Genomic DNA, 15,271 nt, shown 5'->3' on the forward strand with positions numbered 1-15,271 from the left:
AGAAGAGTGCGTTTTGGATCGGGGCGGACGAACCACGTCGACACATGGTCTTCCTGGAATATGGCGGCATTTTACTATTTTGTATTTACTAGGTATTGAACAAGCCTGCAGACCAAGCACAGAATTGGCTTCTTTAGCGTCGCCTGAATTGCGTTGAAATGATACCAACCCAACCCTGACTTGGACGTTCCTTTCCCTTTGGGGAGGCCGTGTTCAACCCATGTTCAATCCACATTGCATCGTACTCCTTTCCGTCACAAACTCCGTTAAGTGCCTATCAAAGTCTGGTAATGTCCACATACCGACGAATGCGAATGTGAATCTTATCTTCGAGGGTCTACGCCACTGCTCATTCCTCGGGCAATGTCCTCTGTCATGTCGCGTGCCATTTGCCATGTCTTGGAGTTTCGGTTCCGATCATTGTGATCATCATCCCTCTCGTGTGGCCCTGCCTGCCCATCGCCGCCAAACCAACCCGAGACGCCGGAAGGCACCCAGTTTCCACTGGTACTTCTGCGCGTGTCCGTGACAGGTCTCGGAGGCGTGGAACCGTAACTGGAGCTGGTCGCCGGGGTGTGTGTCGCATCGTCGTAGTCGACGTTTTCAAACGACTGCTCGCTGTGTGATTTTGCTCTCAATCCGCCCGAGCCGGATGCAGCGCGCTGGCCAGGTGCTGTCCCATATGCAAGATCGAGATTCTGCTGCTCGGCGTCCAGCGCCCGGAGCAACGAGGTCAGACGATCACGCTGCGAGGAGATGTAGGTGGATTTTTCCGCCGAGGAGCCACCTGGGATGTCACGGGCCAGGGAGTTGGGGATGCTCGACGCCTCTGCGGCCGCAGATCGGGAGGATGATGTCAAGGTGGTTTGGGAAGAGGAGAAAGCCGCGCCGGCGAAGGTTGAGACCAGGCCGTAGACGCCGGCAGAAGTGATGCCTGGCTGAGTGGGAGTACTTGTCCGTGCACCGGGCATGGAAAACCGGGAGAGCAGATCTTGAGCGTAACTGGCATAGTTCGCATTCTGAGGCTGTTGCGGCTGAGGGCTCTTCTGGCCGAGGACTTTCTCACGCAAGTACTCGACAATGAGGTTGACGTAGCCCAGTCCCAATTGTTGTAGGCGATCATGGGCCTGCCCGATGAATTGATCGATTCGTGTCTCATGTCCAACAATGTAGGGTTCGAGGTAGTCCAGGTACAAGATCTTCGCACCCTGTGTCTGTGGCAGGACCAGGTACAGCATGAACATCAGTCGGAACCAGCTGTAGAATGGGATCCAGCCAAGGATGAAGTAGGTCCATGATTCTGCGAGGAGGACAAGTGAGAGGATGGTGAAGTAGATCAGCCACGGGTGGATTTGAGCAGGATCGTTGGTTCGGAGAGCTTTGTAGGAGAGATAGGCAGGCAACAGGATGGTGGTGATGGAGCTTGAGAGAGTAGTGAGTTAGGCAAGCTTGCTAATACTAGAGATTGGGAGCAGGACTTACGAGATTGAATCAGCTATGAGGCCAAACATGTTTGGCGGGCGACCAGGTGATCTTTTGGCATGCGGTGAGGGTTCTGCTGCACAGGGAGCTGGAGAGACAGTGAAATATGGAGATTGGAGGGAAGACGAAGAGCAAAGTCGGAGAGGAGATGCCTGGGTGTCTGCCAGATGACAAGTAGATGCAAAGTGTTCTTTATTTTAATTCCAGATCTGAAGAAGGTATGGTTTTCTCATGGAGTGCAGCCTGGGCGTAGCAAAGGTAAGTTGCCCCAAATCATGAGTACCTGGCTGTACCTACCTAGGTAGGTAGGCATGCCTGCGCATGCTCAGCTACATCATCATCATCATGGCCGATGTTGAGGTGGGATGGGTGAGGGGTGACGACGGAGGGGAAACTTCAAGTTGGAGGGGTTCAGATTGCTAGCAGGGAGTACCAAGGTAGTTAGGTACCAGTGGAGAGTTGGTATGGTCAGTCCAGGGCGCTCGGGCGGGTTACTGTCCCTACAGTCCGAGTACTTAAGTACCTAGGGTACTAGGTGCTGGGGTACACCTAGTGGTTAGTGGGGAAGTTGCAACCCAAGGCTCTCGGCCTGACGCGTCCTCTCCAATGTTCCATCCTAGACGTGTCTTCTAAGATTATCTTTGAAGAGAAGAGAGCATCCCATACCTAGGTACCAAGCTATCTAGTAACCACTTGAATCCATACAACCAGACTCAAGCTATGAGGAAACACCGGTATTCTGACCGGATCGCCAGCTGTGAAGGCATTACAATTCGATTGCAGCGGCCTACAGGTCACGAGAAGAACCAGCCTAAGTCAGGCACCCATTTGTTAGGTGCCAGCTGTCCATACAAGGATTGGAGAGATCCAAAAGACGGTGTTCGGGCTTATGTTTGGCCTGTCAAGTACCTTCCAGCTGACCCAATATGCCCAAACTACGCCTTTCCATTCCTCTTCCAGTGCCCAGTTAGTGAGTGTTGGCTAGGTACCCACCCTATTTAGGTACTGAAAGTGTCTCCCGGTGCAGTTCTCTTCGCCGGGCAGCCTCGGCTCCGTCACTGATCGACCAAATTTTTCTCGATTTCTCTTCCTGCTCCATCCTCCGGATGCAAGACAATGAGCAATCGGTAACTCAACCTCTGACTTCCAGCCTACATAGCGATCGCCTACTTTAAACATCATTCTTCTACAGGCAACCAGCATTTGACACACCAGTCAAAGCAATGTGCATCGCACTAATATCTACTGCCCACCCAGCATATCCCCTCATCCTGATAGACAACCGGGATGAGTATCTGAACCGGCCAACAGACCGGGCAGGATGGTGGCCAGATCCAGATACTCACGTCCTAGGTGGCCGTGACATGCTGCGAGACGTTCATGGCACCTGGCTTGGTGTTACGAAGGCTGGAAAAATCGCTGTGCTGACCAACTACCGTGAATACACCACCCAGCCCGTTGGTGCGGTTAGCCGTGGGGCCATCATGAAGAAATTCTTGGTCGAAGATGTGGGACCTGTCGATCAATTCGTGAAGGAAGTCGTCACCACAGGCATCGCAAAGGACGCGGGTGGCTTCAGTCTCGTTTGCGGAACGGTTGGTAAAAAGCTGGCTGTCATCTCTAATCGTGCAGAAGACCACAGTCAAGTTCCCTGGATTGCTGGCGATACTGTTCAAACTGTCGGCTTGAGCAATGCTGCCTTTCTCGATCGTTCTTGGACAAAGGTCACCCTGGGTGAGCAACTCATGCTTAACTCCATCCGCGCCAGTATCGAACAGAACGACACCGAGGATCAATTCATCCAGAGACTACTCGGGGTTCTCAGCCACAATACCCTGCCCGTGATAGATGAGCAGGAACCCCGCCATGGCCTCGAGACTTACATCCCAGCTCTGCGAAACACCATCTTTGTCCCTGCCCTGGGCAAAAAAGATAGCCCTACTCTTCCGGGTGATGTCCTCCGAGCAGCGAAACAGATGGAAAAGGTTGATGTTATTGGGCATAATACGCCAATACGCCAAGATAGTCCTGTCCCTGGCACGACAGGCAAACCCGTCGTCCTCGGGGCTAGTGGGCTATATGGCACACAGAAGCAAACGGTGGTTCTTTTTGACAAAGATTCCAACATCAGGTTTTTCGAACGGACCTTATATGACGAGAATTCAGACCCCATCCCAGCAGGTGAAGCAGATACCGATGTGAAATTCAAGGTCCAGAGATAGTGTCAACTTAGGGAACTTGAACACCTCCCAGTGTCCGGGAATCTGACTGGGTATCCACCATTTCGAAATTGGCTAAGCCAAGCAGTTACATGCTACAGGATTCGTACCATGAGTAACATTCCTGAGTATCGCAGATTCCAGAAGAAGTCAAGTTGTGAACATATATCAACATGGCGTCGTGCACGCACTTACTCATTCGAGGAAGTACACGTGAAACGCCGAGCTCAAATTCTGCTTTAGGAAAGCACACCCTCGCGGAGCAAGTGCGGTCCGCCTTCGATAAAATCCACTATGGCCGGCCCAAACCCCGACCATAGGCTGCCTTGCAGCAGCTCCTTGCTCGTAGGATTTCTGCCAGCACTCCTTCTGCCATAGCCTTGCGCTTATTACGCGAGTCCATTCTTGGTTTCAGTCTGTTGACCGGCCACAATGCCCTCGAAGGCATATAAGAAGCCAGGACGCAGACCAATTTACAAGACTTCATTTCACAACTTCAGGTTGATTCACTCTGATCACCCAAATTGATCCACTCATAAGCCTTCATCGCTCAGCTATTACAGAAATGGCCAGCACACCTGCTCCTATGCCGAAGACCAGGCTCGGTCATCACAGAGTCCTTGGTCCAAATTGCTCTCTGAAGGTCTCCCCTCTTTGTCTTGGTGCAATGAACTTTGGTGACATATGGTTGGTGTCCACAATTCTTCCCGAGGTATATCTTAACGATTTCTAGGAGCTCGATTGTTGGCGCATGTACCAAGGAGACTACCTATACCATTCTAGACCAATTCCGTGAGGCAGGTGGAAACTTCATCGACACTGCCAATATGTACATGGCCGGAGAGTCGGAGGAATGGCTAGGTGACTGGATGAGTGATCGAGGAGTCCGGGATGAGATGGTACTCGCCACCAAGTACACCTACACCTACAAGATTCACGAGTTATGCCCCCCTGGAACCATCACCTCCAATTTTGGTGGTTCCAATAAGAAAAGCCTCCGACTGTCTCTGGCTGAAAGCTTGAAACGACTCAAGACAGATTACTTGGACATACTTTACGTTCATTCCTGGGATGGCGTGGCTTCAATTCCTGAAATGATGAGGGCTCTCGATGATGTGGTCAAGCAAGGCAAGGTCCTTTACCTGGGCGTCTCAAACTGGCCAGCTTGGCTCGTGGTCAAGGCAAATGATTACGCCAGACAACACGCCCTAACACCATTTGTTGTGTATGAGGGTTTGCTCAATGCAGTTGCTCGGGACATTGAAAGAGAGGTGCTGCCAATGTGCAAAGCAGAGGGCCTTGGGTTGACTGTTTGGGAGGCAATGGGAGGAGGCAAGTTCAAGACCAAGGCTGAAAAATCACAAGCAGATGGAAGACCAGTCTATGACCTGGCTGGCAAAGGGATTGAAGCGTACGAAGCAGCTGCCACGGTCATGGAACGTATCGCCAAGAAAAAGGGCACAAATCCCATGGCAATTGCTTTGCGATATGTGACACTCAAGGTAAGAACTGTGGTGTGGCTCCCACATTCGATGGACTGCTGACATCTGCAAGGCTCCATATATCTTCCCGATCATCGGAGGCCGCAAAATCGAGAATCTGAAATCGAACATCGCCGCCCTTGATATTGACCTCACCGAGGCCGAGATGAAAGAGATCGAAGCTGCTGCTCCAGTCAGTCTTGGATATCCCCACGTCATCTTGGCCGGTAGAGACGATCAACATGTTGGGCCCACCAATCCCACATTTATCGCAATGTTCAGTCCGGGTTATGAGGGCGTGGAGGATCCAAAGGTGCGTCCAATCCTCATTCCCTACTTGCCAACAGTCCCAGCCCCGATATTGATACACCAGCAGGCTATTCGCAGTGTGAAATAATAATCTCACTGTGAGACTTTCAGATTTGCAGATTGTATTCGGTGCCGAGAGAATATCTGGGTTGGGCAGGGAGACGGAGTAAACCGCCTTAGTCACTTCATATCAATCACGCGCCTAGCATTTTGGCGAGTCTCGCGGAGTCGAAGCGGACCGAAATTGATCAATCCCACAGTTTTTCCTGTTCCCATTTCCATCTCTTTCATGTACCACCCGCGGAAGGCAAATATCTGAAGTGAGCTACGCCGGCTTTAGTGCGCAGCGCATCAATTGCGGCCCATCAATTAGTTTACACCTGTCTCGGGTATTGTTTACCGAAAATGTCCGTGCAACCTCTATTAACATCGACGGATACTAGACCGATCCGACGAGGCGTACGATCATGTGTTGAATGTGAGTCTGGATTAGTTTGCGCCACATCATAAACATTGGCAACTACCCTTCTCTGTTTCCATGAACCAGACTGCCTCGTCTAAGTGGAGTCTAAAAATCTGATTGTTTTGCAGGTCGGCGGAGGAAAGTCCGCTGTAACTACGATCCCGAAAGTCCAACCATTTGCAAAAGGTGCATCAAGTATAATCTCGACTGTGTTGACCCGGCCCAGCAAATCTCAGATCCCAGCGCAGAAGATCGGAAGACCCTCCGAGAACGAGTATCGAGGTTGGAAGAGAGGCTAGATGCACTTCAGAACGTATCTAGTTCTGGTGATCACTCGAGCAACCCGCTTACTAGCCATGGGCCTCCCATTTCAGCCAGCGGAGATAGCCTGGGATTCTTCGACGATTGCGAGCCAGGTTTAGATGCAACAAGTCATGTAGCTCCACTGATTGCTGTTCTTCAAGGATCGAGCGTAGGTTTATCTTCGTTCTACAAGAGTTACAACTTTGTCATGAGTTTTGGTTGTACAGTTACTGATCAAACCTCAGCTAGTATCAGGTCCAAATAGGCCAGATCTCTCCGCCATGCATTTGTCATCTGTTGAAATTGAGAACTATTCAATGCCGGCTGGGACAAACAGAAAGGCTAAACAAACATGTGATGCGCTTCGTGGCTCGATTCCACCGTTGGAAGACTTGAAGTGTTGTCTTTCCGATCGTAGTCAATGGTGGGTCCACTGGCATCAAAAGACGTTTGGGAGCACCATTCAGCAGGAAACGTTGACAGAATATGCTTCTCGTGTGTACGACTTAGACGAGCCAACAGACGTGGGCATGCTGATATCAGCGTTCGCTCGTCATACTGACATCGATGCACTTCGTTATATGTCAGTCATCGATCAAGTAGTTATTGGCGACGATCAATATGCAGGGACTTTAGCCGGTTTGACACTCATCGCGTTCCACACCAAGAACTATCTTGATGTTGGACAGCCTCGTCGAGCATTTCTGTGCAATCGTCGAGGTTTGAACATATGTCAATTGATGGTAACTCTGTCTGCTGGATATGGGCTGAAAAGAATCTGACCTTCAATAGAATCTGCACCGCACTTACACAACTTCACCGAAGCTCGGTGCTCTGTGGTGGACAATATTCCAAGGAGACCGCTTCTTGTCGATCCTACTAGGTCTGCCGTATGGCATGCCCGATGATCAATTCCCAATCAACGTCAATGCAACCGGCGGGATAGTGGCACAACCATTCGTGATTCGCATGGGGTTGGTGACAGGTAAAGTTATCGACCACACCCAGACATATCCATCGCCACCATTTTCCAAAGTCATTGATATCGATGATGAACTTGAGATGCTTGCAGCAAGCAAAGGCCAAAGGTGGTGGGATCCTGCGATGCCGTTGGTGGCATCCGAAGTTCCAGAGTTTCGAGCTAGAATTGTCGAACACTGTGTGTTCTTCCTGACCAGAATGTACTTGCACTTGCCATGCATACTCAAACCACTATCATCACACTTGTACAGTGGTAGTCGGAAGACCGGGTTGGAATCCGCAAGAGCACTCATCAAGCGATATCATGTTCTAAGAACACCAGTCAATACTGAGCCTACTTTTGACTGCAAAACTCTCGACTTCATAGGCTTCATGGCATCCGTCGTTCTCATTGTTGGAACAAATCAAGAGCGCCAATCACGAGATTTCACTGTACCATCAGACAAGGAGCTTGTAAATACCACAGTCGCCCTTCTTAATCAACTCGAACGAGAGCAGAACTGCTTGATTGCAGCTCAATGTCACAGTTGTCTTACGGGATTAATGTCGCTCTACGCAAGCGATATTGTCAAAGCTATCCCATCAAGGATTGCAATACCATACTTTGGAATACTGCATGTGGCAGCAAGTGCAAAAATAGCCTCTGCTACTCAAACGACCAGCGCCTCATTCGGAGGTATGGAGTTCAATTCTTCAGCTCCCTTGGTTGAGAACGTCATGGAGCAAACGTCCAACATACCAGAAGCTCATTTACCATTAATCGATTATCAAGGGCTTTACAGCATGGATGCCAGCCTGAACTGGATGAGTGATGCAGCTGGAGGGTACACAGGCTCTTTCGGTGTCATGATGGATCTGGACCAAGATTGGGATGCGTTCTTCTTTCCCGAGGTAGGCGATCACTAGCAATCCTGCCATCGCAAGGTTGGCGAGACCTTTCCTCGGATCGAGGCAAATTTGTACGTAGAAGCATTGGATGAGAGCTAAGTGAACGGCTCATGTTATAAACCGGTCCTTACTGTATGCAGGAAAAGATTTCCGTCTCTGACGCCCGGGAGTATCGTACAGCCGGTAGAACTCGTTCAGAAATAAGGCATCCGGTTGTCAATTATGTACATCAGATGAAAAACAACGTAACCCTTGTCCCACTCAATGACCTCCGGCGTTTCACTTCTCCGACAGGTTCAATATATATCGGTGATCATCCAAGAACTATTCCCCGCAATCACCGGAAGAACCGTTGCATGGTTGCGTGCTGATTAATCAACAGACGATTCAATCCAAAACGTTGCCGGTAATTTCAGCACAATGCGCTGGATATATGGCCTCCTAAGTGCCAGGCTCTGCATCTCTGCAGCTATAACTACGAGGATGTCGACCACAACTAACACAATTTCTTTCAGTAATTCAACAGTTTCATACCAACAATATGGTGTTGGCCCTGAGGCACTCGTGTTTGTTCATGGTTGGACTTGTGCCGGAGGGTTATGGAAAGACCAGGCACCTTTGTTTCAACAGTTTCGAGCCTTGGTGATCGATCTTCCTGGACATGGAAAAAGCGAAGCACCTGTCATCGAATATTCACGGGAATACTTTGCCAAGGCACTCAAAGCTGTTCTCGACGACGCTCAGGTGGAAAAGGCGGTACTTGTTGGCCATAGCATGGGAGGCCCAGTTTCAACTACATTTCTACAACTATTCTCCGAACAGGTGTCAGGAATTGTATACGTGGACTCATTCTTCAATCTTCCGGAAAACTACTTCACGCAGACCGAGAGAAAAGAACTGAGCTTTAAGCTTAACAACGATACGGCCTTTGTGGAGACCGTCAACACGTTTTTCAGCCCTCGCGCCACTGCTGATATACGAAGTCTGGTGATTGACACAATGGCGGGGACTGCAAAGCATGTCCGGACCAACGCCACCACCACAGATCTGCTACCGCCGCCTTTCCGATGGAATGATGTGTACGAGATCCCAGCGCTGCATATCGTCACTCCTAGGTTTGCGGACATCGATCGCGCCTGGCTTCGCCACCTGCCAAAATTGGAGACGAGGGAGTGGGCTGATTATGGTCATTTCCTGTTTATGGAGGATCCTACGCGTTTTAATAGAGAGGTTGAGGCGTTCGTGGTTGAGAATAAATTGCTATAGGCAAAAAGTCTCCCTTTCAAGCCAATAGTTATAGCAGTTAGATTCGCCCACTATTGGGGTGTATAGCAATGATATTGAAATTGAACCGGTTGAAGGATAAAGTCGATCAAGGCACTAAATAAATGCAGTGATTCTTGCCATCTGCCTGTTATTGCTCCTGGTTACCGTGAAACGCAGCACGTGGCCAAATAGCAGCGCCCATTTGGTGATACCCAGATAGCGGTGTAATGTGTCTTGTCGTTTCATGTCTCGCGTTCTCTCATTCGAAGATAAAACTATCTTTTGGGTGTGCGATTGTACACATCTCAACCCTTAGTTTCAGTATCATAAAACCCGAGATTATACATGAATTGCGAGGGCATCATATCCCAATCATTCTCGTTTATGGAAGACAGTTCCTCCAAAAGAGACTCAACTGTGCCCGCATCTTGAAAACGGTTGAATGGTGATAAAGATATGGTCATATCTACTGACATAGAGTCGAAATTTTCACTGGGAAGAGGCATGTCATGTCCAGCTAATACTTCTTCGTGGGGCTGCGGGTTCGACAAGGGATTCGCCTCCCCTTGCATCAATTCACTATGTTGGAAGCGTGGAAAGATTTCGAATTGAGAACGAGCCAGATGAGAGGACAGCTCGATATCCTGTTGCCCGGCAAAAGATGAATTGATTCCTTCGGCCAGAGGCTCGACGTTCGACTGGCGTGTATCGTATGAAACAGGCAGCACCGACGTCGCCCCATGTTTCGCAGAGACATCTGAAGATCGGCCTTGACCAGCATGGTAGCGTATAGTATATGGAGGTTCGAAAGCGCCAAGGCGTGTTTGAAGCCCTGTGTATAACTCATGGAGTGCTTTCCATTCGTACAGACCAAAAGCATCTTTGTATGCTTTCAATGAAGCTGCACATACACCGGACGCCTGCCGGATTCCAGTGCGTGTCGGGTTCTTTCTTGCCGAGTGAGGAGATAATTGCAGATAGAGAAGAACAACACTGTAGTTGAGGTACAGGTTTGCTGTCGGAGGTGAGAATTGAATTGTAACGTTCTCTGGGGTAAGTTGAATGTGTTTCGGAAGGTTCGCCACCCAGCTGTCAAGAATTGACGTGAACCCTGGTCCGTCGGCCTGGTCAAAATTGTGTCCGATGAAAGATTTGCAAATCGCATCATTCAGGATGCAGCATAGACTCCCATAGTTCTTGAATGTACTCAAAGCTCGCAACGGGATTTGTTGGCGGGAAGAGGGTTGAAATCGTGTGTCGATGTGGATGGACTGCGCGTTGTTGATCCACTGATCCCATTCATCCGGGCCGTCCTCCTCAAAATCGAATAAATTCTGCACATCTTGACTTCGAAGATGAGGGAGAGTCTGCAGGTGCGCTGATATGAGGGTATCAAGTATGAATGAGCCGAGAGTTACTCTTTTAATCAGAGCTAGAGACCCACTGCTAATATTGGCGGCCGAAATCTCGCTTTGCTTCTCGTTCCGCAAAAGAACAGTTCTCGTTGCACGGCCGACAAGAATAGATGCGCTCGTCCAGTTCCCTCGACCCATGTCAACGACTGAAAGAAGAAGCAAAATCTGGGCAATACTCAGAGCGTGTGCATGATTACCTTCAATCGAGATCATCTGTAAGGCTGACTCATAGTGGAACTGTGAATCGGTCGCAATTAGATTATTGTTGATTGAGGAATCGTAACTTGAACTAGTGGCCAATATCGCGGAAAGTAATCCTATCTCGTAGTCATCTTCGAGAAGCCCATCTTGAGAAGAAGAAGCTATCTTCATGATTGTATGCTTCTGGACTATAGGGAACCAACAGTGGACAGAATTGAAATAGATGTCGATGAGTGCCCACATCGCATGAGGGACTTGAAATTTGCGAGTTCGACGACTGTGAGAACTGTGTAACGGAGAGTCTCTACTTCCTGTCGGTACTGAAGACAATTCCTGCCAACGTAGTGATTCCTGGACTTCTTCTTGTTGCTGACCGATGGTGTCATCAATTGTAATATCTGCTTCCATGTCACCAAGTTCTAATGCACGATCTTCCTTCTCGATGTAAGGTTCTTTGTTTGTGTACCACGGCTCGATGGCAATTGTGGTCCCGTCATCGAGGGAACTCATGGAAGACTTGAGGAGATCCATAGGTTGCTGACGGCTGATATTAGGGTCGGCGCCATTCTCAAATTGACCGACCATCTGATCAATCCTTTGCCGCAACCGGCTTTGTGCCCAAATCTTTCGGAGTGGCTCATCACCGATAAGATGTCCGCTTTCGAATATCACTTTTTCCTCTTCGTCATATCTCACTGAGACTCCTTTCAAGAGTTTCAGCGCGGTTTCCTCACTCTTGGGAACAAGTCTAAGAGTGATAGCCCAGAGCGCCTCGAGGATGCGCACATAGCCTGTAGGAAGTCCTCGTTTCCTTGTTTGAGCTCCATACATACATTTGATACCTCCAGCGGCACATTGGGAACAGGCTGGTCGAACACCATCGCAGCGATTCTTTTTCTGACGACAGCTGTCGCACGCACGTGAGATTCGTTTGATAGAACTCTTGTTCAGTGATAGAGCTGGTTCTCGATCGGTACGCAATCGTTTCCTCTTTCTTTGTTCTCGGTCCTCCATTGCTGAAACAGTTTCACTGTCGTTCTACCCCGTAAGTCATATGGCAGGAGCTACATATGACTGGCGCAACGCAGCGGACTTTAGCCATTTGTCAAGGTTAATGACATAAATTAAGGGTGATGACAAAGCCCACAGCCCATTGGCAAATTGTTGATTCGAAGTATGAAGTGTGCACCCGCGCTCCTTAGCCCTAGGAACAATCTTTTATTTGACTGGTGCGTCGAAGATCTGCACGGCATAGCATCGATGCAAAACTTCAGGCAGTCTCACAGATGCACTGAACGTAAATGCAGACTTCCCCAGGGCAAACTCAGTCGAAGCGAATTCTGAAGTTTGACGCGGGGTGCAGAGCTTCTTCCCGGCTAAGTGCAACTCCGGATGATATCATCAACATTGCTTGGCGCGCTTGTTCTCGACGTCTTTTCTCCCTCTTTTCGGGTTTCTCAGGTTACCGCTTCTCCTAGAAGATCTAGTGATAGGCAGAATATACTGGCGCAACGGTTTGAGCTTTTGAGAGGCCTAGTTGCGTGAGGACATGGATACTATGTTGATATCATTTTAACATCATTCTGAATACTACACTGAGCCCTTGCGATTGCCTTTCACAAAAGACCGGCCACAAGATCTTCAATAGTATCCGATTCATTTTGAAATCCACTCTGATTGATAAGTTCCTCATGGCCATATTTTGAGAATGCCCTGGTTGTCGATGGATTCGAATAAACCTCCTTTGGAGCAAGCGTCCATATTGCTTGTAGGCGCTCGAGGCACTGGGAAATCAAGTCTCGCTTTGATTGCCCAAAAATCGTTGGGATTGGAACCTGTTGACCTCGAAACGATCTTTGAGCGAAGGACAGGTCAGACCAGAACCTTGCTGAAAAAGGAGAAAGGAAACCTACATTGCCGTGAAGTTGACCTTGCACTTTTGAAGGAAACAATTGAGACTCATAGAGATGGCTGCGCCCTTGTGTGTCCGTCTCACTATGTCGAAGAAGCCTTCTTACGACTATTCAGACAATATTCAGACCGACATCCAGTCATACATGTCGTGAGAAGTCTAGAAGCAATTCAGAAGTACCTTTCTCCTTGGGACCCATCAAAGGTCGCGCGTGTGGTCAATCTGAGCAATCGAATGTACAGATCGTGCTCGAACTTTGAGTTTTACAATATTGATGAAGCCGAGTTCTTGTCGTCGTCAGTGTCAGTTACGAACGGAATCGATGCATTGTCATTCAGCCTCAAAACATATCAGCCCCAGTCACTTCTCTTGAAAAGGACCGAAGAAAGCTTTGTTCGATTAGTGCGAAATGTTTGGCGTGGGATGCCAAGTCCTGATCAAGAACAGGGTCGTTTGAATTTCATGTCAACTCGGGCTATCTACACATACTTACTGTCAGTCTCTCTAGACCAGATTACTGACAAGGATTTCAGGGGAGAGTGGCTGGACTGCGGCGCAGACGCTTGCCAACTAGAAATCGTGCTCAAGGCCAGGCAAACTGAGATTAGCATTTCGCTATTGATTGAAGAAATCAGTCGTGCTTTTGGGATTCTGACCCGCTTCTTCCCTGGACCAATAATCTACCATGTACGATTACAGCCTATGTTACAGTACATGGACAGCAATTATTTCACACTGATCAATCACGGTTTACGACTTGGCACACAATACATCACCATGGATCTCCGGTGGCCATCCAACAGAATCGAGACAATGTTCAAATCTTGGACTCATACAAAGTTTGTCGGATGTTATCATGATACTGAACGCCTCCCGGACGGTTGGAGCACAGATGAGCGGTGGGAACTCTATCAAAAAGCGCAGAAGCTTCAGATGGCAGGAGTTAGGCTGACCCAAGTCGCAACAAGCCTAGATGATAATGCAGCCGCTGTTGCATTCGCCATCAAGGCAAAACGAGCAAGGCTTCCCGCACCCTTCCTCATCAACTATAATACTGGCATATTGGGACGTCCTTCTCTTTTAAACAACCATACACTGACCCCAGTAACCACGAAAAATATCCAACAGTGCTCTGCGGGGACAGAACACCGCCAGTCCGAACAAAATGTTCGGTATACTATCGCGGACTTGCAATGTGCACTTTATGCGACCTTTGTTTATGATCCCATGAGATACTACGTTGTTGGATTGGATGTTTCATACAGCCTGTCACCAACAATTCATAATGCCGCTCATAAGTTCTTTGGGATGCCTCATGAATGCAGTCGACTCTCGACCCCTACACTGGAAGGTGTAAAAGGCCTTTTCGAAGATCACAACTTTGGTGGGATGAGCATCGCGCAAGGCTTCAAGCGGTCTATCTTCCCCTTCTTATCTACAACAAGCATCCACGCTAGCAACATTGGTGCTGTCAATACATTGATTCCGATTCGTCATCCATTTGACTTTACCGAAAAACCCCCAGCAGAGTTCTGGGCTGCCCGTAACCGAGCAGGGCCAGTAATGGGCCTCTATGGTGATAATTTGGACTGGGTCGGCATGATGAAATGTGTTCTCCGGAATTTGTCACCAGCAAATGTCATCACATCGGATTCAGCTGCGCTTGTAATCGGAGCGGGAGGTATGGCCAGAGCAGCGATCTATGCTCTTCTCCAACTGAAAGTCTCCAATATTGTGGTATTCAACCGTACAAGATCAAATGCCGAAGCCTTAATTAAGGATTTTTCGACCGTCGAATTGGTAAAGGACACGGTCACATATTTGCATGGTCTTGACAATCCCTCAACGAGCTCGAACCTTTCTACAAAGCGACAGTTCTCAATTCTTGAATCCCTGAATTCAGACTGGCCAAGCAATATGTCTCAGCCTACCATTGTTATATGCTGCGTACCTGCACCTACTAAGATCCTTCATCTTGGTGCTAACTTGACACTTCCCTCTCAGTGGATGAAGAGTCCAACCGGTGGGGTGGTGATTGACCTGAACTACCAACAATTGGTCACACCTCTCATTCACCAGATTCAGAAGGCTTCCGATCGAGGATGGGTACCAATTGATGGGATTCAAAATTTGTGTGCTCAATCATCGGCTCAGTTTGAGTTACTGACAAGCAGAAGAGTGCCCGAGACACTCATGAGAATCGCAGCATTGGAGGAATACCTTGTCTCTCACGATTGCAACCCTGAAGCTACGCAGTTCATCCAGCAGCAACTAACACGACTCAAAACGTGAATCAATTCTGTTCCAGGGATAGCAAGTTTTCCGTATTTCGTGTAGAAAACCTACGAAGG

The 15,271-nt window shown here is 48.8% G+C and overlaps 6 protein-coding genes across 6 annotated transcripts; 4 read left to right on the top strand and 2 right to left on the bottom strand.

The window, feature by feature from the left end:
* Nucleotides 1-323: 323 nt before the first annotated feature.
* LTR84_010523 (uncharacterized protein) lies at nt 324-1,511 on the bottom strand (the record flags this gene model as incomplete). The annotated part of the gene is made up of 2 exons (XM_064854059.1): nt 324-1,422; nt 1,483-1,511. 2 exons carry the CDS (start codon nt 1,509-1,511, stop codon nt 324-326), a joined length of 1,128 nt encoding a protein of 375 aa, XP_064700402.1.
* A 1,194-nt stretch (nt 1,512-2,705) lies between these two features.
* On the top strand, nt 2,706-3,704 carry LTR84_010524 (uncharacterized protein; the record flags this gene model as incomplete). The annotated part of the gene is made up of 1 exon (XM_064854060.1): nt 2,706-3,704. One exon carries the CDS (start codon nt 2,706-2,708, stop codon nt 3,702-3,704), a length of 999 nt encoding a protein of 332 aa, XP_064700403.1.
* A 562-nt stretch (nt 3,705-4,266) lies between these two features.
* Nucleotides 4,267-8,144, top strand: LTR84_010525 (uncharacterized protein; the record flags this gene model as incomplete). The annotated part of the gene is made up of 6 exons (XM_064854061.1): nt 4,267-4,388; nt 4,435-5,203; nt 5,256-5,499; nt 6,083-6,426; nt 6,503-7,000; nt 7,050-8,144. The coding sequence occupies 6 exons, from the start codon at nt 4,267-4,269 to the stop codon at nt 8,142-8,144; spliced, it is 3,072 nt and encodes a 1,023-aa protein (XP_064700404.1).
* Nucleotides 8,145-8,482: 338 nt separating this feature from the next.
* On the top strand, nt 8,483-9,392 carry LTR84_010526 (uncharacterized protein; the record flags this gene model as incomplete). The annotated part of the gene is made up of 2 exons (XM_064854062.1): nt 8,483-8,490; nt 8,642-9,392. The coding sequence occupies 2 exons, from the start codon at nt 8,483-8,485 to the stop codon at nt 9,390-9,392; spliced, it is 759 nt and encodes a 252-aa protein (XP_064700405.1).
* A 305-nt stretch (nt 9,393-9,697) lies between these two features.
* Nucleotides 9,698-12,022, bottom strand: LTR84_010527 (uncharacterized protein; the record flags this gene model as incomplete). The annotated part of the gene is made up of 1 exon (XM_064854063.1): nt 9,698-12,022. The coding sequence occupies one exon, from the start codon at nt 12,020-12,022 to the stop codon at nt 9,698-9,700; it is 2,325 nt and encodes a 774-aa protein (XP_064700406.1).
* A 1,132-nt stretch (nt 12,023-13,154) lies between these two features.
* LTR84_010528 (uncharacterized protein) lies at nt 13,155-15,212 on the top strand (the record flags this gene model as incomplete). The annotated part of the gene is made up of 1 exon (XM_064854064.1): nt 13,155-15,212. The coding sequence occupies one exon, from the start codon at nt 13,155-13,157 to the stop codon at nt 15,210-15,212; it is 2,058 nt and encodes a 685-aa protein (XP_064700407.1).
* Between the last annotated feature and the right edge of the window lie 59 nt (nt 15,213-15,271).

The sequence above is a fragment of the Exophiala bonariae genome (genome assembly GCF_035927105.1).
Source record: "Exophiala bonariae strain CCFEE 5792 chromosome Unknown scaffold_44, whole genome shotgun sequence".
In the NCBI taxonomy this organism is placed as follows: domain Eukaryota; kingdom Fungi; phylum Ascomycota; class Eurotiomycetes; order Chaetothyriales; family Herpotrichiellaceae; genus Exophiala; species Exophiala bonariae.